Source organism: Schistocerca piceifrons, chromosome 2, assembly GCF_021461385.2.
Source record: "Schistocerca piceifrons isolate TAMUIC-IGC-003096 chromosome 2, iqSchPice1.1, whole genome shotgun sequence".
NCBI lineage: Eukaryota > Metazoa > Arthropoda > Insecta > Orthoptera > Acrididae > Schistocerca > Schistocerca piceifrons.
Genome location: NC_060139.1, coordinates 704,972,463 through 704,999,044, shown reverse-complemented (window position 1 = coordinate 704,999,044; position 26,582 = coordinate 704,972,463). Strand labels below are relative to the sequence as shown.

The 26,582-nt window shown below is 39.7% G+C and overlaps 1 protein-coding gene across 3 annotated transcripts in view; it reads right to left on the bottom strand.

Moving 5' to 3' along the window:
* LOC124774939 (obscurin) overlaps positions 1 to 26,582 on the bottom strand; it is a 694,794-nt gene that overhangs the window by 391,514 nt on the left and 276,698 nt on the right. For all 3 annotated transcript variants that reach the window (XM_047249630.1, XM_047249632.1, XM_047249631.1), the window contains 5 exons: positions 25,265 to 25,510; positions 23,608 to 23,749; positions 23,169 to 23,353; positions 8,019 to 8,146; positions 3,760 to 3,883 (listed from right to left, as the gene is read on the bottom strand). In XM_047249630.1, the coding sequence (XP_047105586.1) occupies positions 3,760 to 3,883; positions 8,019 to 8,146; positions 23,169 to 23,353; positions 23,608 to 23,749; positions 25,265 to 25,510 (825 nt within the window). The remainder of the gene's footprint in view (positions 1 to 3,759; positions 3,884 to 8,018; positions 8,147 to 23,168; positions 23,354 to 23,607; positions 23,750 to 25,264; positions 25,511 to 26,582) is intronic.

Genomic DNA, 26,582 nt, shown 5'->3' with positions numbered 1-26,582 from the left:
GTGTAGCTGTCTTCTTAAGTGTGCAGAAAAACTGCCAAATGCCAATAACAATATTTCTAACTGCTACTGGAATCTGGCTGACTTTGACAAACAAAATTTATATTTATTGGTTTTATAAAATCATATCCTGTAGAAAGGAGTGATCAAACCTCTCCACAATCTTACCGCAAGCAAAAGCCCTATAATTTTAACATTTAAATACAGATGGACAATGCAGAATGTGTACAGAAAATCTTTTTTGGTGGTCCATATTAAAACAAGTGGAAAACATGAAAAACATGTAAATTGTATTCCTGAAGACAGAATCCAGGATTTCCACAATTATATCTGAAACATATCTCCATGCCACACAAATTATAGCCTAAAGCAAAACTCGTATAAAGTGTATTTTAACAGTGATTTGAATACCGCAGCATTATATCATGATTAGCTTGTTAAGTACAGTGAAGAAAGGAACATTCAGTCTGACTGTGAAGACAATACAGGCAGTTTCTTTGTCATTCATTTAATACTTGATTTCAGTCACCAAAGTCAGATACTGGCAAGACTTGTGATGAGCTGCACGTTATACTCAGATTAGTACCATACTGAATGAGAAATAACAGAGGTCCTTAAAGAAAAACAGCTGCATCTGAGAACTGCAAAGAGCTGCAGCTTTGAGAAAGAAACCTGAAGAATTCAGTTGCAAAGCAAATGAAAGCCCAGAAATCTGACTTGCAACAAAGGTTACCCACACCAAAACATTCCTCTGGTCCTGCTTTTATTTGCGCAAGATTTGGATATAAAATTTGAGCATTCATGACTACACTACAGATGTTGGTTCTATGTTCATGAAGGATAAGAGTGTTGCTACTGAAGGCAGTGATGAGGTAAGTAGTTGTTTATTGAAGTATGTCTGCTATATGAAGATAAAAAGTAGGAAGTTGGTCATATTTTCAGAAAACGTTGGTGGCCAAAATAAAAATTGCAACATGGATACATTACCTATTCTCCGTATGTATCTCTGAGGAAATGTAACATTATTTTATGATACCTGGCTACAATTTTTTTGCATCTGAATTGTGAATGTTTTAAGGTTATTACAATAACAGTTTCACTTTCTAAGTTTGGCAAGTACTTTTTGATGAAGATAACAATAAACCATATAAGTATTAACAATGTTACAAATATAAAAAGTTATGGGACTGTCCAACAATTTCTAATGGATATACAATATTACTTAGCTAAACATATGGTGGAACAATTTGTAGAAAAAGTTACAAATAAGTCTATTACAGTTTAAGATTTATGGATTTAACCAAATGTACAAAACAAAATAGCTTAAAACTATGCTCTTGTGTGTCAGCACTTTCTTCCATTGACCTCTTTGTTTCACACTTCATGTAAGAAGTCAGTTTATAATTTGCGGAGCTTGACACTGTGAACATTTTGTCACATATTACAGTAGTGTTAAGCAATATCAAAAGACAGAACAATGTCCAGCATCGTCCAGGCTACATGAATGAATATTTCAAAAAGCAAGTTACACGATTTTCTAATTGAACAATGCTACTACTCTGTGGAAGATTTCATGAAGAACAAAGTGATACTTTGAGCTGGATCCCTAAAATTGAATAAACATTTATGGTAGTTGTAGTAGATGTAAATACTGTAAGTTTGACAAATTGCAAGTAAGTAAATGCTCCATAAAGTATTATTGTAAGTGTGACAAAATTTTAAATAAGCAAATTATAACCCTAACATGTCTCCAGTACATCATACATATGTTCTGAAATTGTGTACATTATGAGATGAATAAAACACACATCACACACACATAGCAGATATGTTGACCTACCTGTCTCACAAAACGTTTTATCTCTCTATAACTACACAGATTGTTGACAAAAATTGAACACTATTGGAGGAATTCATAACAAAAATTTGGGTTCATTATTAAGACGCATACTGTTGAAACATTCTGCAATTTAGAAATAAATCCTCAGCATATTAATTAGATTTTATTTGTTCCTGACTCAGGTACTAGTATATACAAGGCACTGTTGCCATTTTGCCATCATACATTACACATGTTTTGAATACTGTCTCTGAACCCATTTTTGGTGGTAGTTACACAAAAAATGAGCCTGCAATGATTTTTTCCATGATTTTTGCTGTTAATGATGTGGTCCACTTCATGAAGAAGATAGGCGACTTGAATTTGTTTGTGCCAAGCTTGAACCAAGAAATGGAAAGTAGATGGAATAGCCTATTTATGGTGATGGAATCTATGATTCAGTAGTATGACAAAGTTGTGGAAATATTTGCAAAGAAGAGGTTCACTGAAAACTTCATGGTTAAATAGTGACTCTGGACAAGAACTCACGGCATATTTTGAGCCATTCAGAAATGCAACAAACCTCTGAAGGCTAAAAATATCCAGTTACTCAATTTGTTTTGTTGTGGATGCATAAACTGAAAAGTCACTGCGCCACAAGGGCCTGATGATATAGGGGTATGTTCCTTTGAATTAATTTAGGTGTAGATTTTTATTTAATACCCACTGTGCACCCTACAAAGGTAAATTTTGATTTGTTTCAAAATGTCAGTTTCAATGTCACTGGCATTTGGCAGTGCTGTCATCTCTTAGCTCTTGATAACATGAGTATTGAAAAAAGACTTGTCTCTTAGCACTGACTCCGACTCATGGAGGAGAAACAATAGCAACACTTCTGTGGCCATCCATCCAAGACTAAAAACAGGAATATCAGAAGTATCACCAAGATACAGGCACAGAGTTATGGTTACAACAAGAAAGTAGCGAGTGTGCAAGACCAGGTGGCTTTGTCCATGAGATATTGCCCAGCTCGATCTAGGGATGGGTGCTCTCAAGCAAATCTCCTATTTGAAGACTTCTAATAATGTCCATTGTTGACGAGTTTCAGAAGATTAATCTTCCATATTCAGGCCTTTGACTTTATAATTATGGCATAGGATGAGCTACCCACTAACTGGCCAAGTTTGGGTAGAGTTATTGTTTTTGCGAGGTCATACAGAATGTGGCACAACAAGCCTTGTGTATAATCTCATAACATTCTTATTGATGCCACAGCCCATATTATTTGAGGTTGGTAATTCATTCTATACCTTTAAGTTATAGCTGTCCATGTTTAAATTCCTGAAAACAGAAAGTTAATAACCAAAACAATTGCCCTTAATATACGACACTGTGGCATGGGTGAACTATATTTACAGTAAACAGAAGTTGTTGGGGGCAGGAACAGTTATGTGAACAATTATTATGCGCTTTTCAGTAAATGGCTGAGTACAGTCCAAAAATGATAAGGAATTTGCTATGGACCTTTTCTGTATTCGGGTATGAAGGAATTGTTAAATTTCAGTGTTATTTAATTCCAGGTAGAGTCTAGTTGTTTACATAGCCCGCAAGGTCAGTCTGTTAGTCCTATTCCAGTTGTTCCAACTGTAGCTGGTAAGCAGAGGTTTCTCTTGGGTCTGAAAAACATTATTAATATTCAGTTTTAGTTATCATCATCAGTCAGTAAACAGCAGCTCCAAACTGAACTAAATGTACTGAAAAGCCATGTACATTTCATAGTTCTCTCATCACCATCCCATAATAGCTACCATCTCTCTCTGCATGACAACTGTTTGCTTCTCTCTCACTTGCTAGGTCAATATAAGCCACACCAAGCACTAAGTGAACAGTTTAAACAAACCAGTGTGTTACTTAGAAGATGGGCTATACTGTATGTTACGTACCTTGAACAGTCAGCTCAGCACTGCAGGATATTTTTCCTGATGTAGTAGAGGCCACACATGTGTATAAACCTGCATCCTCTGGTTTCACATGTTGAAAAACAAGTGCCAGGGAATCCTCTTCATCCTTGAGAAAATGACAAGAATCACTGACATTAAGACAAGAATTCTAACAAAAATATCAATATAATATGCTTATAAATCTCTGCTGCATCATATACAGCATGCTGTTCCATCTTTTCCCCATATGGTTTGGGCTCTGTGAGTCATTGTCAGCTCGCCCATAGGCAAGCACAGCTTGTATAGGCTACCTGCCAGGCAGCCCTACTTCACTATATTCACAGTCTCTTCTGTCACACAGGTCACTTGCCCACTCTTGCCAGTAAGCACTTGGTCAAGCCAAACAGTTGTGCAGGCTACGGCTTGCCTGCATCTGCTTGCTTGTGCCCATAAGCACTTGGCTTTAGTTAGTACTACAAGTCATCACTTATTTTGTGTGTGCGTGTGTTTGTGATTGTGAGAGAGAGAGTTCTGTAAACTGTCTTCCTCTAGCATTTAAGTGAATGCTAAATAGTTTCATCTTTTCACCTCATAAACAAGGTGTCTAAGCAATAGAAAGAAAAGACTACACTAACAATCCATTGAAAACACTTTCAAAAGGAATAAAACAAATCAATAATTTAAAACAAAATCAAAAGACACAAAATTAAACACCTATCTACTTCTGGATGCACTGAACTCTCCTAACAATTCAGCCATCTGAAATGTTTCTGCTACAGAATCTCTGAAATAATGTAGATAAATCAGAAAATCTTGATGAAAATGACATATTTTCAAATTTGAGTATTAAAAAAACTAACAGCAACTAAACCTAAACTTTCAAATCACTACCCTTATTGAAAATTGAATTGAAATACCTCATATGAAATCAGTGTTTCTTTTCTGTCAAGTAATAGTGAGAAACAAGTGCAGCATAAAGAGTAAACTTGTCATTCATTACATATTCTGCACCAGGAGCATTATTGGAGTGGACCTCACTTTCTAAATTTTTATTTTTTGATATGAATGCTTTGTCATTTCGTAACCATATTTTCTATTGTATTTGAAAATTTTAAATTCATTCTGTGATACTCAATTTTTGTAACTAATGAACTACTCTCTTTATTCCATATATATTATTGTTAAATGTTTAATATTTATTGATCAAAACTTCTTTTGTATAGTTTCCTTTCTTGGTACTAATACTCTATAATTGTGGTAACTCTGATCATATTCCTCATGTCTGTGATCTCCAATTCAAATTTTTTATACGTTCACATAAATTTAATGGAGGCATGAATATTTCACTTATTTTCACTGTAAAGTTATAACAGACACTGTACCCAATGGTGATTGGTGCATGCCACTGAGTTCTTAGGCTATTTATTCTCACCAGTGATAGTTGCAGCACTGGATGTATGACAAGAGGGCATGCGAGGTCATGAGGATGGGGTTTTAAGGTGGAGATTGGTACACAATAGTGAGAGGAGAAGCAGACATGTCAGTACACCGCATGTGATACGCTGCAGTGGAGACGGGTTGTGGACTCATGGAGGGCATGAGCGAACCTAAATCGAGAGCAGCAGTGCCTCGCACTGTGCTGTTTAGTGAGGATGAAACAAGCCACTGTGGCTGGCATCTCAAATATTTGGGAGTGCAGAGCAGGAACTACTACTCCTAGATTCATGATAACATCATCGTTAAGTACGTTCCTGGAGAGTTTATCAGCTATTTTTCGTAAAACTCAAGTTGTTGTGTGCTGAAAAACTTGGGTTGTGCGAAATCTTGTGTGTGTTTGGCTAGAAAGTGGCAGTCTTGGGGATATGCTCCAGGGTTGTGTCTTAGTGGGCAACTGTAAAGCATTGTGATTAAAATTAACAGGTGTTGTATATCTGGGTTATTACTTAAAAGCCACTTGCTATGTACTTAAACTTACGTGTGTTTAAAAGCATCTAAAGTGCAGATTGGCTCAAGGCCCTTAAACTGTCTGTTGTGTGGCTGTAGTAGTAGCCCAGTGGTTGTTATATCTGATATTTCTCAAGTTAAACATTTGGGACCAACACAGGCTAGTGAACTATCTTACCAAAGGAAATTCTGCATATGAGCTATTGGTTGATATGTGAATGGCTAGAACCCCCTAGTTCAAATATTCGCTGTTGCTATTATTCTTACTGCCATCTTTAACACGTTCTGGCTGTATTGCCATATGCATTGTCTTAGAGTAATTTGTGGTAATAAAATGGTTTACGTCTTGCCTCCAATTGTACCATTATGTTTCTATGTTTAAGTTGTCATCACAGAATAATTTTAAAACCTTCCACCTGTTATATTGCATGATTAGAGGGCTTATTCATTGACAAGTTGTAAACTTACGTCTGATTAAGTATCAAGCAGCTAGTGCCCACATAATTTCATGTGACTGGCTGTACTTACGTGTAATCGTGTGCATTCTCAGCACTGAAGACACCTGTCAATGCAAGTACTATTTTCGTGTTCTGTGTCGATCGAGGCCTATGTTTGAGAATGTCCTGTTAGACAATTAGCTTCATTAGTCCCTTAAACTGAAACTCACAAGTACCCGTCATTGCTCAGGAAAATTGTTAACCTGCTTAGTTTAGTGGCAGCTAGAGCTGTGAAGCTGTTTAAATTTTTTTTTTTTTTTGGTGTTATGTGAGGCCAAGAGCTGGATTCAAAAATTTTCTGGTGTATTCCTGAAGTTAAAACGACTAGTGCCAATTCAAATTGCTGAATTTATTTGAGAATTTAAAGAAGGGTAAGCACAAAGCTAAACTTCAAATCTAATTGGTTTGTGTAAGCTATTAAAATGGTTAGCACCGTGGGCATTTCAATATTTAACTGTTTGTGTAGTTTGAAAATTAAAACAGCTAGTGCTGATTCAAACTGATTCATTCGTTTGAGAATTTAAAGACAGCTAAGTGCAACTTAAACATAAAATTTAATCTGTTTGCGTGAGCTGCTCGTGTAGTTTCAAAACTTAAATGGTTAGTGCCGATTCAAATTGATTCAATCCATTTAAGAACTTAAAGACAGCCAAGTTAAACTTAAAATTTAATTTGTTTGTGTCAGCTGTTAAAACAGTTGTTGCTGCAGGTATTTCAATATTCAAAAGCTTGTTTAGTTTGAAAATTTAAATGACTAAGTGCCAAATCAAACTGTGAATTCAAAGTGGCCAAGCACCAAGTTAAACTCCATGTTTTGTGTGTCTGTGCAATCTTTATACCATTGGTAAATTTATCTTATTTTATATTGTATATTCACAATTTAAGGGGCTACTGTCGTTTCAAGCAGGGAAGTTGAGTTAACTTTTTAAGACCACTACATGCCAATTAAAATTTTAGTATTCTGAGTGCTGTGCAATCATATGTATATGGTTAGAGCCAATGCTGATCTGAATGATACTATGGCTTGTATGGTTATTCTGATAGAGCAGCTAGTGCCAACAGAAACCAAGAATCATAAATGATTCTTTTAGGTGAAACTGTTGAGAACCACGAGGAATATTAAGTTCTTGTAACAATTTAGCAATGAAAGGGCTTTTGAATTTGGGTTACATGTTAGCTTGTGTCATTTGTTTTAAAGGCAGGTTGGGCTAGTTGAAACTTAAGAATCTTAACTGGTTGGGCCTTGTTGAATTAAATTGAAAACTGGATGTGTTGTTATGTAATGAGGCCAATCCCAGTGGTGTTTTGTTTTTCTTAATAAGTGTGTGCATTACATAATTGCTGAAGTACAATTTTGTCAATAACACAATAAGATTGATATCCATAAAAAGTAAATTTCATTTTCTGTGCCTAGTACCTTTTACTTCAGGACCCTTTAGTCCTAGCTACCCCTGCTCCAAAGGGTATCCTCATTCCTTGTTTCCGTGGTAGGGCAAAGGTTGCGGGGAGATTTCAGTAATGACAACAGTTTCATTAGAAACTCAAATCTTAGATATACACTACATTAACAGGAAAAGAAATCACTATGAAAGCAAAAGGCGTTTCTCTAAAAGGATTATAATTGTCTGTGACAATGGCTTACAAAGAAGATTACAGTTCGTCCAGTAACACCACGCAAAATATGGTTATAATAAACACAGCACCAGCAGTCATGACATGTATTTTCTGCAGCAAAAGTTATCAAACACTGAAAGGAAGGATAAAATTATTCAGTGAGGTATTTTGTGAACATTTAGCTAATAAATAAACTACATTCATTACCTTGAACAACACTTTAAATCGCTCTTCAGGATCAAATGGTTTTCCATCTCGTAACCATGTAAATTTTGGTTCTTCTCCAGGCTGTAAAAGGCCTGCTGTTTCTAATCCAGCAAAAATTTTCTTCTCAGCTATTGGAAAAAATATATATTTTTATTAATTTCTCTTTTTTCCTTGAAAATGATAGAATTTTACTATGAAAAATTTAGCAGCAGCATACGTTAGTGCAAATAGCTGTTGATTCTGTATCCATTGATCCTTACGTACATCTCTAGAATGTAGAGTTCAACAGGGTAGGATAAGTTCTTCAGATGGGGTAGTTCAATTATGCAACCAGGAAATGGCTTGACATAGGTACAGAATGTAACCTGATGAAATATACGTCCCTATTTACTTATTTCACTTTACTATGATTCACAATGCCATAATGTCTCCCATAATGGTATCTGTCTAGATGAATTTCTAAACAACACTAACTTCATTACTACTAATACAACTTATGTCACTGAAGAGAGAGTAGCCTATGACACAGTCCATGCTATTTACCTTATGAGACTGAACTAAAACCTGTCAACTCTTTTCTAGAGCATTCATTGCTACAGTCCTGAAATGGAGTTCCAGGTGGTAGTGTTTTTTGCTGACCCATTTGTGACCTTAGTGACTGAACAATACTGTGTGAAGCATACAAGGAGGCAAATCTGTTTCATAAAAATAATTTCCCAAGATTTACTAGTTTTTCCAGGTTGAAATTTCAGATTTCCCTCAAACAATATTTGTTCTGTGAGAACAAGTTTTACTTTAATAGTTTTCATAATTGAAAATAAATTTTATTTTTGTTGTCAAATCACTTTTTAGTGGTTACTCCATGTTCAGCTATGATTTACAGATTTATCAACAATTCTAGTAGTAGTAGTAGTAGCTATATTTGTCCATAGATCTCTTTTTACAAGGATATAGGACATGTCAAAGTATTTACAAGTTTACACCAATTTAAAATAAGGTAATTTGTATACATATACATTTACAGACTTCTAGTTAGAGACAATCATTAGATTTACTCCTGGTATACATGAAGAGGTGTTAGTATTGTGCTATGCATAGCTTAGGGATAAGTTTTTCTAGAAAAGGAAAAAAGAAGGAAAAAAACATAGTGTGAATGTGTTATGTGGAATGTTGGATGTTTTATAATCATTGTTATTATTTATACGTACAACATTTTTTTTTTACCAAACCCCTACTCTGTTTTATCTAAGTAATCCTTCAGTGTCATACTACATAACAGGTACTGTTTAGCTGCCTTTTTAAAGAAGTGTATTTTTATAGTTTATTTAATCTCTTCTGGTAATTTATTGTACACTTTTATTCCTTGATAGAAAATGCTGTTTTGAGTTTTATGTTTATTTTTTCTTGGTAAATGTAAGTTGAGTCTAGAGCTTGTTCCATGATCATGGACAGAGCTGTTTGTTATTTTTGATGTGTGCAACTGACTGGTAAATGTATTTACAAAGAGCAGTTAAAACCCCCAGCATTTTGAACAGATCTTTATAATGAGCTTGAGTACTATTTTTGGTTATTACTCTTATGGCTCTCTTCTGGAGTTTAAAAATTGTGTTTATATTTTGTGCATTTGTTCTCCAAAAAAGAATGCCATAGCTAAGAACTGAGGGTATATATGAAGACTATGTAACTAAAAGACACTGTAGGTTATAAGATCATGTTTCCCTGGACATTCCAGGGTTTTGCTATGGTCAATCTACAATCAAAACAGTGTAAGATATTACATAGCCAGACTTACAGTTTTAACTGAATCAGCAAACACATGTCACACTGGTGCTACATCTTCATCTATGGGTACTTTCCACTGTACAACATATTAGGGCTTTTTCTGTTTCATTCACATATTGAGTGTGGGAAGAATTATTGTTTAAATGCCTATGTGCGTGCGTAATTAAACTAATCTTATTCTCAAAATCCCTATGAGAGTGATATTTAGGGGGTTCTTGTATATTCCCAGAGTCATCATTTAAAGCTGGTTCTTGGAACTTTGTTAGTAGACTTTCTCACAATAGATTCCATCTACCTTCAAGTCTGCCTGTTCAGTTCTTTCAACAACTCTGCGACATTCTTCTGTGAGTCAAACAAATCTGTAAGCAGCATATTTTGGTAAGGGTTGCACAGATGATTTGTAAGCAATCTCCTTCCATACTGGTTGAATTTTCTTAGTGTTCTACCAATAATCCAAGTCTGCTCCTGCTTTACCCAAGACGGAGACTATGCGATCATTCCATTTCATGTCCCTACTAAGTGTTACACCAAGGTATCTGTTTGAGTTAACCAATTCCACCTGTGATTCAGTGGTATTATATCCACTGAATATCATGTGTTTTCATTCTGTGAGGTGCACGGTTTTAAATTTCCGAACATATACAGCAAGATGACCATTTTTGCAATCTTAAATTAGTCTTTCCACACAAAATAATATATTATGTATTTTCATAGGTTTTATTGCTGCACAGCTAGATACCTCCAGGAGGCACTCAAGTTCTATTAATATACTGTTGTAAAAACTTTTATGTGTAGGACAAATGGAAAATCTTTGTGAGAAATGTGTTACAATTGATTTGTGATAGGATACAATGATTGTTTTTTTCAAGTGTCACTATGTGATGCACTCCTCTGCATGAAATAATAAAATTAAATGAAACCTAATGTACTACGTTCCACTGCACAACAGAACGAAGGAAATATCGCATGAAACTTCAACACTATTGTTGCAATATGGCTATATCTTATAACTCTGTCAAGTTATGAAATATTGTATGGAAAGCAATAATATAGCTATTGATTAAGACACAATGAATCCAGTTACGTTTGTCAAGTACTTCCTTTCCTTTGACCATGTCCTTGCTGGATAATTTTGGTATTTAGGAAAACTTGAGAACACCAACCGTGATTTATAGAATTTACAAAGAATAAAAAATCAGTTCACTGGAATGGAATATGAAGTGACAGCTTCCCAAATTAAATAGTATTTTTTTTCTTGGAACCTGAAGAAAAGTATTATACAGGGCTAGTGACGTGCACCAGCTTCACATGGTTAGCACTAAGTATCTATGGTTGAACAACTTGTTTGGCATAGCAATAACAGATTACACAAACAAACCCTCCTCGTGAATCAGTCTATCTATTTTTGAAAAACTTATCAAAATCCGTACAATGTTCCTGAGATTAGCCTTCAGATAGAGACAGAAAAACATGGCTAGGAATTTAACTTCATCATAATTCACCCAATTTGCATGAAATATTTATATATTTTATTCACAATCCTTTCTCGCGAATCAGTCTATCTATTTTAGAAAATTGTATCAAAATACCTCAGTAGTTCCTGACAATAGCCTTCATATGCAGACAGAAAAATGTGGCAGTGAATTGTAGTTTAGTAATATTCATAGATGTATCAGGAATACTTCTGTAAACTTTGGAGGCATATTTCTCACATCAAAATAAGAATGAAAGTTCATATTAATGTATGCTTGAAAATTATTTTATACTTTAAGAACATTTGCCAAAATTCTCAAGTCAGAAGCCAATAACAAACGTTTGGAATGTCCTACCTTTGCCTCCACAGGTGTATACACCAGTTGGATTATGCTCTCTCACACCCTTTCAAACCTATCCAGATAGTGATGCAGGGTTCACAGGGTTCTGTCACACAGCGATGAAACATACCTGCATTAGGAATGTCTCTTGTATGACACTATTCCTTATGTAGTGCCCACAGATAACCATTCAAAGCACTGAGGCCGGGGAAATGTGCAAGCCACAGTACTGGTCCTCCTCTCCCTACCTGTAAGTCATGGTAGACAGTATCCACTGTATCACAAACAGTGTGACTGAAATGTGTTGGAGGCCCATCATGCGTAAACCATTTGCCTCCTGTGGGAGTTCATCATTTAGCAACTATGGAAAAGTGTTCTGAATAAGGTACTCATAGGCAGCATCTGTGAAATGAGCTAGTCATAGGCAGCATCTGTGAATGGTGTTAGCAGGACATATAGATCTATCAGGTGGTCACCTATTGTCACAGCTGAGAATAATGTGCACAACATGAATGCATCAGCAACCATTAAAATGTGTTCTATTATCACAATATGGTTCATTTTATTCATTTAAAACATTGCCGATGGTAGTGTTTTCTCACCTGTTTATTATTTACAATGGGAATACCATGCATATTTCACTAGAATTTTCCACTTTGGCACTGGTGCAATACATACAAAAGAAAATAAACCAGGAGACTGTAAAACAGTGAACAATGAAGTCTATTGGTATGGCAATATTGTGTCTTGAATGAATTTTAACATACATATTTTCATTCACACACACATTTTTTGAAGCACATGCATATGCAGAGACATGTGTTCTGAACACTGCAAACTTTGCAAAATGTCCTTTCATTAATAATTCAAAATCCAACACTCATTCACACATATTTATAAGATATGTTTTACTTATTTTGTTGTTATGAATCTGCCTCAAAGATAGTTACTTATTTATAAAATGCCCTACACAATCTTTATTTCACTAGGCCAACTCTAATTAACTTAAAGGACATATTACTCTGCTGTTATGTCAGAACTGTGAAGGTTTTCCCTTGTGACTGGATCAGCAGAACACAATATATAAATGAAATAATGAATAGGAATAGCAGATCATCTGGATAGTTAGATCATTCACTACTACTACACATCTACTGTACAGTAACAATGCAATAATGTTGAACCAATGTCCATAAGCAAATTTCAGTGACTGGTTTGTACAGGGGATAAGTGTTCCTGATTTTGTTTTCAATGTCATTAAATTTTACAGTGTCACACACACACACACACACACACACACACACACACACACATATATATATATATATATATATATATATATATATATATAAAAAATACAAAGATGAGGTGACTTACCGAACAAAAACGCTGGCAGGTCGATAGACACACAAACAAACACAAACATACACACAAAATTCAAGCTTTCGCAACAAATTGTTGCCTCATCAGGAAAGAGGGAAGGAGAGGGGAAGACGAAAGGAAGTGGGTTTTAAAGGAGAGGGTAAGGAGTCATTCCAATCCCGGGAGCGGAAAGACTTACCTTAGGGGGAAAAAAGGACAGGTATACACTCGCACACACGCACATATCCATCCACACATACAGACACAAGCAGACATATTTAAAGACAAAGAGTTTGGGCAGAGATGTCAGTTGAGGCAGAAGTGTAGAGGCAAAGAAGTTGTTGAAAGACAGGTGAGGTATGAGTGGCGGCAACTTGAAATTAGCGGAGATTGAGGCCTGGCGGATGACGAGAAGAGAGGATATACTGAAGGGCAAGTTCCCATCTCCGGAGTTCGGATAGGTTGGTGTTGGTGGGAAGTATCCAGATAACCCGGACGGTGTAACACTGTGCCAAGATGTGCTGGCCGTGCACCAAGGCATGTTTAGCCACAGGGTGATCCTCATTACCAACAAACACTGTCTGCCTGTGTCCATTCATGCGAATGGACAGTTTGTTGCTGGTCATTCCCACATAGAATGCGTCACAGTGTAGACAGGTCAGTTGGTAAATCACGTGGGTGCTTTCACACGTGGCTCTGCCAGCGTTTTTGTTCGGTAAGTCACCTCATCTTTGTATTTATATATAATTTTTCCCACGTGGAATGTTTCCTTCCATTATATATATATATATATATATATATATATATATATATATATATATATAGTTATAATAGAGGGAAACATTCCACATAGGAAATATATATCTAAAAACAAAGATGATGTGACTTACCAAATGAAAGTGCTGGCAGGTCGACAGACACAAACAAACACAAACATACACACAAAATTCAAGCTTTCGCAACAAACTGTTGCCTCATCAGGAAAGAGGGAAGGAAAGGGAAAGACGAAAGGAAGTGGGTTTTAAGGGAGAGGGTAAGGAGTCATTCCAATCCCGGGAGCGGAAAGACTTACCTTAGGGGGAAAAAAGGACGGGTATACACTCGCACACACACACATATCCATCCACACATATACAGACACAAGCAGACATATTTAAAGACAAAGAGTTTGGGCAGAGATGTCAGTCAAGGCAGAAGTATAGAGGCAAAGAAGTTGTTGAAAAACAGGTGAGGTATGAGTGGCTGCAACTTGAAATTAGCGGAGATTGAGGCCTGGCGGATGACGAGAAGAGAGGATATACTGAAGGGCAAGTTCCCATCTCCGGAGTTCGGATAGGTTGGTGTTGGTGGGAAGTATCCAGATAACCCGGACGGTGTAACACTGTGCCAAGATGTGCTGGCTGTGCACCAAGGCATGTTTAGCCACAGGGTGATCCTCATTACCAACAAACACTGTCTGCCTGTGTCCATTCATGCGAATGGACAGTTTGTTGCTGGTCATTCCCACATAGAATGCATCACAGTGTAGGCAGGTCAGTTGGTAAATCTCGTGGGTGCTTTCACACGTGGCTCTGCCTTTGATCGTGTACACCTTCCGGGTTACAGGACTGGAGTAGGTGGTGGTGGGAGGGTGCATGGGACAGGTTTTGCATCGGGGGCGGTTACAAGGATAGGAGCCAGAGGGTAGGGAAGGTGGTTTGGGGATTTCATAGGGATGAACTAACAGGTTACGAAGGTTAGGTGGACGGCGGAAAGACACTCTTGGCGGAGTGGGGAGGATTTCATGAAGGACGGATCTCATTTCAGGGCAGGATTTGAGGAAGTCGTATCCCTGCTGGAGAGCCACATTCAGAGTCTGGTCCAGTACTGGAAAGAATCCTGTCACAAGTGGGGCACTTTTGTGGTTCTTCTGTGGGAGGTTCTGGGTTTGAGGGGATGAGGAAGTGGCTCTGGTTATTTGCTTCTGTACCAGGTCGGGAGGGTAGTTGCGGGATGTGAAAGCTGTTTTCAGGTTGTTGGTGTAATGGTTCAGGGATTCCGGACTGGAGCAGATTCATTTGCCACGAAGACCTAGGCTGTAGGGAAGGGACCGTTTGATGTGGAATGGGTGGCAGCTGTCATAATGGAGGTACTGTTGCTTGTTGGTAGATTTGATGTGGATGGACATGTGAAGCTGGCCATTGGACAGATGGAGGTCAACGTCAAGGAAAGTGGCATGGGATTTGGAGTAGGACCAAGTGAATCTGATGGAACCAAAGGAGTTGAGGTTGGAGAGGAAATTCTGGAGTTCTTCTTCACTGTGAGTCCAGATCATGAAGATGTCATCAATAAATCTGTACCAAACTTTGGGTTCGCAGGCGCGGGGAACCAAGAAGACTTCCTCTAAGCGACCCATGAATAGGTTGGCGTACGAGGGGGCCATCCTGGTACCCATGGTTGTTACCTTGAATTGTTGGTATGTCTGGCCTTCGAAAGTGAAGAAGTTGTGGGTCAGGATGAAGCTGGCTAAGGTAATGAGGAAAGAGGTTTTAGGTAGGGTGGCAGGTGATAGGCGTGAAAGGAAGTGGTCCATTGCAGCGACGCCCTGGACGTGCGGAATATTTGTGTATAAGGAAGTGGCATCAATGTTTACAAGGATGGTTTCCGGGGGTAATAGATTGGGTAAGGATTCCAAGCGTTCGAGAAAGTGGTTGGTGTCTTTGATGAAGGATGGGAGACTGCATGTAATGGGTTAAAGGTGTTGATCTATGCAGGCAGAGATACGTTCTGTGGAGGCTTGGTAACCAGCTGCAATGGGGCGGCCGTGATGATTGGGTTTGTGAATTTTAGGAAGAAGGTAGAAGGTAGGGGTGCGGGGTGTCGGTGGGGTCAGGAGGTTGATGGAGTCAGGTGAAAGGTTTTGTGGGGGCCTAAGGTTCTGAGGATTCCTTGAAGCTCCGCCTGGACATCAGGAATGGGATTACCTTGGCAAACTTTGTATGTGGTGTTGTCTGAAAGCTGACGCAGTCCCTCAGCCACATACTCCTGACGATCAAGTACCACGGTCGTGGAACCCTTGTCCGCCGGAAGAATGATGATGGATCGGTCAGCCTTCAGATCACGGATAACTTGGGCTTCAGCAGTGGTGATGTTGGGAGTCGGATTAAGGTTTTTTAAGAAGGATTGAGAAGCAAGGCTGGAAGTCAGAAATTCCTGGAAGGTTTGGAGAGGGTGATTTTGAGGAAGAGGAGGTGGGTCCTGCTGTGACGGAGGACGGAACTGTTCCAGGCAGGGCTCAATTTGGATAGTGTCTTGGGGAGTTGGATCATTAGGAGTAGGATTAGTATAATTTTTCTTCGTGGCAAAGCGATATTTCCAGCAGAGAGTACGAGTGTAGGACAGTAAATCTTTGACGAGGGCTGTTTGGTTGAATCTGGGAGTGGGGCAGAGGATGAGGCCTTTGGATAGGGCAGAGGTTTCGGATTGGGAGAGAGGTTTGGAAGAAATGTTAACTACTGAATTGGGGTGTTGTGGTTCCAGATTGCTTTGATTGGAATTTTGAGGTTTTGGAGGGAGTGGAGCTGGAAGTGGGAGATTGAGTAGATGGGAGAGACTGGGTTTGTGTGCAATGAGAGGAGGTTGAGGTTTGCTGGAAAGGTTGTGAAGGGTGAGTGAGTTGCCTTTCCGGAGGTGGGAAACCAGGAGATAGGATAATTTTTTGAGGTGGAAGGTGGCATGCTGTTCTAATTTGAGGTTGGCCTGTAGGAGGATGCTTTGGACAGCCGGCGTGGATCAAGGAGAGGAAAGATTGAGGACCTTTATTAAGGATAGGAGTTGACGGGTGTGTTCATTGGCTGAGTTGACGTGTAGGTGAAGGATTAGGTGGGTGAGGGCAATGGATTGTTCAGTTTGGAACTGGTATAGGGACTTTTCATCAGTCCCTCTCTCTGGAACCACAACACCCCAATTCAGTAGTTAACCTTTCCTCCAAACCTCTCTCCCAATCCGAAACCTCTGTCTTATCCAAAGGCCTCACCTTCAGCCCCACTCCCAGATTCAACCAAACAGCCCTCGTCAAAGATTTACTGTCCTACACTCGTACTCTCTGCTGCAAATATCACTTTGCCACGAAGAAAAATTATCCTAATCTTACTCCTAAAGATCCAACTCCCCAAAACATTATCCAAATTGAACCTGTCTGGAACAGTTCCGTCCTCCGTCACAGCGGGACCCATCTCCTCTTCCTCAAAATCACCCTCTCCAAACCTTCCAGGAATTTCTGACTTCCAGCCTTGCTTCTAAGTCCTTCTTAAAAAACCTTAATCCTACTCCCAACATCACCACTGCTGAAGCCCAAGCCATCCGTGATCTGAAGGCTGACCGATCCATCGTCATTCTTCCGGCAGACAAGGGTTCCACGACCGTGGTACTTGATCGTCGGGAGTATGTGGCTGAGGGACTGCGTCAGCTTTCAGACAACACCACATACATAGTTTGCCAAGGTAATGCCATTCCTGATGTCCAGGCGGAGCTTCAAGGAATCCTCAGAACCTTAAGCCCCCACAAAACCTTTCACCTGACTCCATCAACCTCCTGACCCCACTGATACCCCGCACATACCCCGCACCCCTACCTTCTACCTTCTTCCTAAAATTCACAAACCCAATCATCACGGCCGCCCCATTGTAGCTGGTTACCAAGCCCCCACAGAACGTATCTCTGCCTACATAGATCAACACCTTCAACCCATTACATGCAGTCTCCCATCCTTCATCAAAGACACCAACCACTTTCTCGAACGCTTGGAATCCTTACCCAATCTATTACCCCCGGAAACCATCCTTGTAACCATTGATGCCACTTCCTTATACACAAATATTCCGCACGTCCACGGCCTCGCTGCGATGGAGCACTTCCTTTCACGCCGATCACCTGCCACCCTACCTAAAACCTCTTTCCTCATTACCTTAGCCAGCTTCATCCTGACCCACAACTTCTTCACATTTGAAGGCCAGACATATCAACAATTAAAGGGAACAGCCATGGGTACCAGGATGACCCCCTCGTATGCCAACCTATTCATGGGTCGCTTAGAGGAAGCCTTCTTGGTTACCCAGGCCTGCCAACCCAAAGTTTGGTACAGATTTATTGATGACATCTTCATGATCTGGACTCACAGTGAAGAACAACTCCACAATTTCCTCTCCAACCTTAACTCCTTTGGTTCCATCAGATTCACTTGGTCCTACTCCAAATCCCATGCCACTTTCCTTGACGTTGACCTCCATCTGTCCAATGGCCAGCTTCACACGTCCATCCACATCAAATCCACCAACAAGCAACTGTACCTCCATTATGACAGCTGCCACCCATTCCACATCAAACGGTCCCTTCCCTACAGCCTAGGTCTTCGTGGCAAATGAATCTGCTCCAGTCCGGAATCCTTGAACCATTACACCAACAACCTGAAAACAGCTTTCACATCCCGCAACTACCCTCCCGACCTGGTACAGAAGCAAATAACCAGAGCCACTTCCTCATCCCCTCAAACCCAGAACCTCCCACAGAAGAACCACAAAAGTGCCCCACTTGTGACAGGGTACTTTCCGGGACTGGACCAGACTCTGAATGTGGCTCTCCAGCAGGGATACAACTTCCTCAAATCCTGCCCTGAAATGAGATCCATCCTTCATGAAATCCTCCCCACTCCGCCAAGAGTGTCTTTCCGCCGTCCACCTAACCTTCGTAACCTCTTAGTTCATTCCTATGAAATCCCCAAACCACCTTCCTTACCCTCTGGCTCCTACCCTTGTAACTGCCCCCGGTGTAAAACCTGTCCCATGCACCCTCCCACCACCACCTACTCCAGTCCTGTAACCCGGAAGGTGTACACAATCAAAGGCAGAGCCACGTGTGAAAGCACCCACGTGATTTACCAACTGATCTGCCTACACTGTGAAGCTTTCTATGTGGGAATGACCAGCAACAAACTGTCCATTCGCATGAATGGACACAGGCAGACAGTGTTTGTTGGTAATGAGGATCACCCTGTGGCTAAACATGCCTTGGTGCACGGCCAGCACATCTTGGCACAGTGTTACCCCGTCCGGGTTATCTGGATACTTCCCACTAACACCAACCTGTCAGAACTCTGGAGATGGGAACTTCCCCTTCAGTATCCGCTAATTTCAAGTTGCCGCCGCTCATACCTCACCTGTTTTTCAACAACATCTTTGCCTCTTTACTTCCGCCTCGACTGACATCTCTGCCCAAACTCTTTGCCTTTACAAATGTCTGCTTGTGTCTGTGTATGTGCGGATGGATATATGTGTGTGTGTGTGTGTGTGTGTGTGTGTGTGTGTGTGTGTGTGTGTTTGAGTGTATACCTGTCCTTTTTTCCCCCTAAGGTAAGTCTTTCCGCTCCCGGGATTGGAATGACTCCTTACCCTCTCCCTTAAAACCCACATCCTTTCGTCTTTCCCTCTCCTTCCCTCTTTCCTGACGAAGCAACCATTGGTTGCGAAAGCTAGAATTTTGCGTGTGTGTACGTGTTTGTTTGTGTTCTATCGACCTGCCAGCGTTTTCGTATGGTAAGTCACATCATCTTTGTTTTTTTATATATATATATATATATATATATATATATATATATATATATATATATATATATATATATATATATATAATAGAAGGAAACATTCCACGTGGGAAAAATTATATATAAAAACAAAGATGAGGTGACTTACCGAACGAAAGCGCTGGCAGGTCCATAGACACACAAACAAACACAAACATACACACAAAATTCAAGCTTTCGCAACAAACTGTTGCCTCATCAGGAAAGAGGGAAGGAGAGGGGAAGACGAAAGGAAGTGGGTTTTAAGGGAGAGGGTAAGGAGTCATTCCAATCCCGGGAGCGGAAAGACTCACCTTAGGGGGAAAAAAGGACAGGTATACACTCGCACACACACACATATCCATCCACACATACACAGACACAAGCAGACATTTGTAAAGGCAAAGAGTTTGGGCAGAGATGTCAGTCGGGGCGGATGTACAGAGGCAAAGATGAAGTTGAAAGACAGGTGAGGTATGAGCGGCGGCAAATTGAAATTAGAAATTAGCGGAGATTGAGGCCTGGCGGATAGCGAGAAGAAAGGATATGCTGAAGGGCAAGTTCCCATCTCCGGAGTTCTGACAGGTTGGTGTTAGTGGGAAGTATCCAGATAACCCGGACAGTGTAACACTGTGCCAAGATGTGCTGGCCGTGCACCAAGGCATGTTTAGCCACAGGGTGATCCTCATTACCAACAAACACTGTCTGCCTGTGTCCATTCATGCGAATGGACAGTTTGTTGCTGGTCATTCCCACATAGAACGCTTCACAGTGTAGGCAGGTCAGTTGGTAAATCACGTGGGTGGTTTCACACGTGGCTCTGCCTTTGAACGTGTACACCTTCCGGGTTACAGGACTGGAATAGGTGGTGGTGGGAGGGTGCATGGGACAGGTTTTACACCAGGGGCGGTTACAGGGGTAGGAGCCAGAGGGTAGGGAAGGTGGTTTGGGGATTTCATAGGGATGAACTAAGAGGTTGCGAAGGTTAGGTGGATGGCGGAAAGACACTCTTGGTGGAGTGGGGAGGATTTCATGAAGGATGGATCTCATTTCAGGGCAGGATTTGAGGAAGTCGTATCCCTGCTGGAGAGCCACATTCAGAATCTGATCCAGTCCCGGAAAGTACCCTGTCACAAGTGGGGCACTTTTAGGGTTCTTCTGTGGAAGGTTCCGGGTGTGAGGAGATGAGGATGTGGCTCTGGTTATTTGCTTCTGTACCAGGTCGGGAGGGTAGTTACGGGATGCAAAAGCTGTTTTCAGGTTGTTGGTGTAATGGTTCAAGGATTCCGGACTGGAGCAGATTCGTTTGCCACGAAGACCTAGGCTGTAGGGAAGGGACCGTTTGATGTGGAATGGGTGGCAGCTGTCATCATGGAGGTACTGTTGCTTGTTGGTGGGTTTAATGTGGACGGATGTGTGAAGCTGGCCATTGGACAGGTGGAGGTCAACGTCAAGGAAAGTGGCATGGGATTTGGAGTAGGACCAGGTGAATCTGATGGAACCAAAGGAGTTAAGGTTGGAGAGGAAATTCTGGAATTCTTCTTCACTGTGAGTCCAGATCACGAAAATGTCATCAATAAATCTGTACCAAACTTCGGGTTGGCAGGCCTGGGTAACCAGGAAGGCTTCCTCTAAGCGACCCATGAATAGGTTGGCATACGAGGGGGCCATCCTGGTACCCATGGCTGTTCCCTTTAATTGTTGGTATGTCTGGCCTTCAAAAGTGAAGAAGTTGTGGGTCAGGATGAAGCTGGCTAAGGTAATGAGGAAAGAGGTTTTAGGTAGGGCGGCAGGTGATCGGCGTGAAAGGAAGTGCTCCATCGCAGCGAGGCCCTGGACATGCGGAATATTTGTGTATAAGGAAGTGGCATCAATGGTTACAAGGATGGTTTCCGGGGGTAACAGACTGGGTAGGGATTCCAGGCGTTTGAGAAAGTGGTTGGTGTCTTTGATGAAGGATGGGAGACTGCATGTAATGGGTTGAAGGTGTTGATCTACGTAGGCAGAGATGCGTTCGGTGGGGGCTTGGTAACCAGCTACAATGGGACGGCCGGGATGATTGGGTTTGTGAATTTTGGGAAGAAGGTAGAAGGTAGGGGTGCGGGGTGTTGGTGGGGTCAGGAGGTTGATGGAGTCGGGTGAAAGGTTTTGTAGGGGGCCTAAGGTTCTGAGGATTCCTTGAAGCTCCGCCTGGACATCAGGAATGGGATTGCCTTGGCAAACTTTGTAAGTAGTGTTGTCTGAAAGCTGACGCAGTCCCTCAGCCACATACTCCCGGCGATCAAGTACCACAGTTGTGGAACCCTTGTCCGCCGGGAGAATGACGATGGATCGGTCAGCCTTCAGATCACGGATAGCCTGGGCTTCAGCAGTGGTGATGTTGGGAGTAGGATTAAGGTTTTTTAAGAAGGATTGAGAGGCAAGGCTGGAAGTCAGAAATTCCTGGAAGGTTAGGAGAGGGTGATTTTGAGGAAGAGGAGGTGGGTCCCGCTGTGACGGAGGACGGAACTGTTCCAGGCATGGTTCAATTTGGATAGTGTCTTGGGGAGTTGGATCATTAGGAGTAGGATTAGGATCATTTTTCTTCGTGGCAAAGTGATATTTCCAGCAGAGAGTACGGGTGTAGGACAGTAAATCTTTGACAAGGGCTGTTTGGTTAAATCTGGGAGTGGGGCTGAAGGTGAGGCCTTTGGATAGGACAGAGGTTTCGGATTGGGAGAGAGGTTTGGAGGAAAGGTTAACTACTGAATTGGGGTGTTGTGGTTCCAGATTGCGTTGATTGGAATTTTGAGGTTTTGGAGGGAGTGGAGCTGGAAGTGGGAGATTAAGTAGATGGGAGAGACTGGGTTTGTGTGCAATGAGAGGAGGTTGAGGTTTGCTGGAAAGGTTGTGTAGGGTGAGTGAGTTGCCTTTCCGGAGGTGGGAAACCAGGAGATTGGATAGTTTTTTAAGGTGGAGGGTGGCATGCTGCTCTAATTTGCGGTTGGCCTGTAGGAGGATGCTCTGAACAACAGGTGTGGATGTGGGAGAGGAAAGATTGAGGATTTTTATAAAGGATAGGAGTTGATGGGCGTGTTGATTGGCTGAGTGGATGTGTAGGTGAAGGATTAGGTGGGTGAGGGCAATGGATTGTTTGGTTTGGAACTGGTATAGGGACTGATGGAAAGAAGGGTTGCAGCCAGAGATGGGAACTTTAAGTGTGAGGCCTTTGGGGGTGATGCCAAATGTCATATATATATATATATATATATATATATATATATATATATATATATATATAGAGAGAGAGAGAGAGAGAGAGAGAGAGAGAGAGATGATGATGAGACTTACCAAACAAAAGCGCTGGCAGGTCGATAGACACACAAACAAACACAAACATACGAACAAAATTTTGCAACAAACAGTTGCTTCATCAGGAAAGAGGGAAAGACGAAAGGATGTGGGTTTTAAGGGAGAGGGTAAGGAGTCATAACAGTCACAAGGATAATTTACAACACTGAAATGGACATGCTTTACCTCTGTGGTCTTTTTTCTATGAATACTTATGGAAAGAAATGTTGTGAAGTTATCACAACACAAAATACATCTCCAACTTACTTGTAACTGTTACAGTTGCTTCACTTGACACTTCTCCATATTTGTTTTTAGCAGTACATGAATATTTTCCTGCATCATTTTGGTGGACATCAGTAATAACAAGTTCATAATATCCAGACTCGGCTTTATCTCTTACAACTTGAATGTGGTCACTTCCTTTTTCTATAGGTTTCCCATCCTTATAGCTGAAATGTATGAAAGGAATAATATCTTTAAAAGGTAAGTAGTGTGCATATATGCAGACATAAAGGTAGAGCAAGAGGGATACCTGAAACAAAGTCTACAATCTATTTGGTACTTGCTCAAAATATACGTATCTGTGTTTAATTGCTAACAAATTATTAATTATAAAATATAAATGCACAATCATACATTAGAAATTAAATTACTTATATGTTTTCAGCATCTTTAATAAATATTCTAACAAAAATATACTTACAATGTTACTTCTGGGTTCGGTGTACCTTGAACTTTTACCATAAATCGCAAATATGTATTTTCTAGCAGTTCTGTGTCCTTAAGCCGAATTAAGAAACTCGGACTATTTGCTGCAGCACGTCGTGCCCTTTCTTCTTCACTAACTGTGAAACAGAAATGAGTTTAATTTCAGATAAACTGTTTCCACAAAACTTAAAAAACCTATAGCTAAGAAGAGTTACTGCCAGTAATAACAGTTGCAAATAATTCTGAAAATTACTGTATAATTATTACATTTATGAAGAGAACATATTTGCATTGTAATTTTCCAGGTTATGTTTAAATGTATCTTGTATAATCTTAATTAAGTTAATGTATCCTCTGTTATGTTAATTAAGTTATACAGCCTAAGCATTCATAAAATGTTCTCATTCATATAACTATCTATCTCTCTATCTACCTATCTGTCTCATATCTATAAAACTTGAAAAGTACATAATAACTGTGACTAGGTTGAGATATCACATATTTCTTTTGACATTAAAACTTAAAATTTTTCTCTGCAAACTTGATATATATTTGCTCTTTATGCATATTATAACCTGACTTAGGTTATTATCTCTGATATATATAGTCTGCAATACTTGTTTGCATATGTTATAAGTGTAATCTGTTTTTATAATATGTAAAAGCATTTGACTCTGTGAAGCACAGTTAGCAGTTGCCAATACAAGTCTAAGCTATCCCTGAATGGTGTCTACAACTTTTTATGTAATCATGGCTCCTGTTATCCAACATTTGTTTTTGGGCAACTGTGTGTTATTTTTTGTTTGTAATAATTTGTCTGTCATGAGCTAGTGGGATGCATATACATCTCTGCAAATTATTGTGTTCACGAGCATACTATCAATGTCTTGCATAAAATTATTTTGGGTATTGAGACATGTCATTGTTAACAACTGAAGCAACTAATTTCTCCAAGTTGGTCAAAACATTAGTAATTTCCAAACAAATTTCAGACTTACAGCTGGTTGTCATTTAATTCATTGCACAATATTTTGACTGGGCACCTGCCAGTCACCTTCAGGTGAGCCATCAAAGGCTAACTGTTAGTATTCGATGACTCACCTGGAAATGACTGGCAGGTGCCCAGTCAAAACATCGTGCAATGAATTAATTGATGACTGGTTGCAAACCCAAAATTTGTTTGAAAATTCAGTTCACTTGGAAAATTTTAAATGTCACATGTCTGCAATTTGCTGCTGTAGTAGTTTGCAGTGACATGTCTCAATGCTCAAAATTATTTTATTCAAAATCACACTGGCTATGAAAGCCTACTAACTTATATCGATATCTTTACCACTGAGAGCACAAGTTTCTAACAGATTTGATATTTGTACTATATTCTTGTTGGCAACATACCTATACATTACTTTCAAACTAAATTACTATGTGCAGTTTTCATTCAATTTCAGAAATTTGATCTATAACTGAGAAGAAATGTTTCCTTTCACAAAATCTGAGCTCCAATCAATACATTGCTCTTAACATTACCACACGTCCTTCATGGAAAATGTTATTCTACATGAAACTCACAATGTTTCTTTATGAGAGTTGCAAGTGAGAAAAGGTATTATTGAATGTGCAAATAATAAATTTTGCATTTTTTAAAAACTTACTGTCCTGAACAACTAGTTGTGCAGTACATGTGGAGCTTCCGATGACATTGGATGCTTTAGCTGTATATATACCAGTGTCCGACTCACGACAGTGTTGAATTTCCAGTTTGAAACTGCTGCTATCTTTAGATTCCATTTTAACTCTGTCTGCTAGCTTATCATCCATTGGCCGATTATCTTTCAGCCATGTCATATTAGTTGGTGAATCAGAGGCAACTTTGCATTGAAATATAGCATTCTGTCCAGCTGAAACAGTTTAAACATCAATTATTATTTACACTGTATTTACCATAAAAACATTAACCTTAGCTCCAAAGGGCATTCAAGTGAAATAAATGTTTGTCCTGAGTGACACCTCATGTAATATTAACTGAATACTCTTGCTGCAAATTCAACATTTACTATGCTACAGTAGCTTCAAATCTGAGTACAAGCATTTTAATTTCTATAATAAAATGACATTTTGTGTCACTTTTATTCATACAAAGAATAAACAGCTACAAAAAATTATAAATTACATTTAAGTTTTTGTCTGAATAAAATTTACCACCAAACCATCAGCAAAAAGAAATGCCATAAACATATCAAAATGACACCATGATATAAATGCAACTCATGGGGATATTTCTATTTGAATTGAACTGTGCATGATTTAATTCAAATACTTTTCTCAAGACTAATGAATATTTCTGCTCAATTTTTTGGTAATATACACATTAAGCCAAAATAGCCACCAGATTACTACTGCTGGTCGCACAAATGCTGGTTCAGCAACAAAAAGAATGCCAAGCCCTATATTTCCTTTATAGGAACGTCCTTTGGGTCAGTCTTCACAAAAAGGGGAATAAGCTGGCAATAAAATTTGTTTCCATTTTTCCTGTAGCATAATCACAATGTGACCGACTGTTGTAATAAATATCACTCATTTGTGACAACAGTGAGTAATATAACATACCACAATCTGATATCATAGCATCCAATACATGCAACTAATAAAGAATAAGATACACTTGTATATTTCACTTTTTGCAGTTAATCTTTCAATACTTATAGTGCTTCATAGTATTATCTGAGTATGCTCACTTTTCTGTAATTTTCCTTTTATTTATACTCGTTATTCTATAAATGAAGTCAAATAACAATAAGCATATATAAAAGGCTGTGAGACCTGACCAGATAGATGTGCAATGCTAGCACATCCCTTCCCAGATTTGGGGGCATATGTCAGCCCCAGATCGGATCCGCTTGGTGAGTTAACGGTGAAGGCCAGTATGCCAGCCAGCCCGGACGTGAACTTTAGGTGGTTTCCACATCCGAC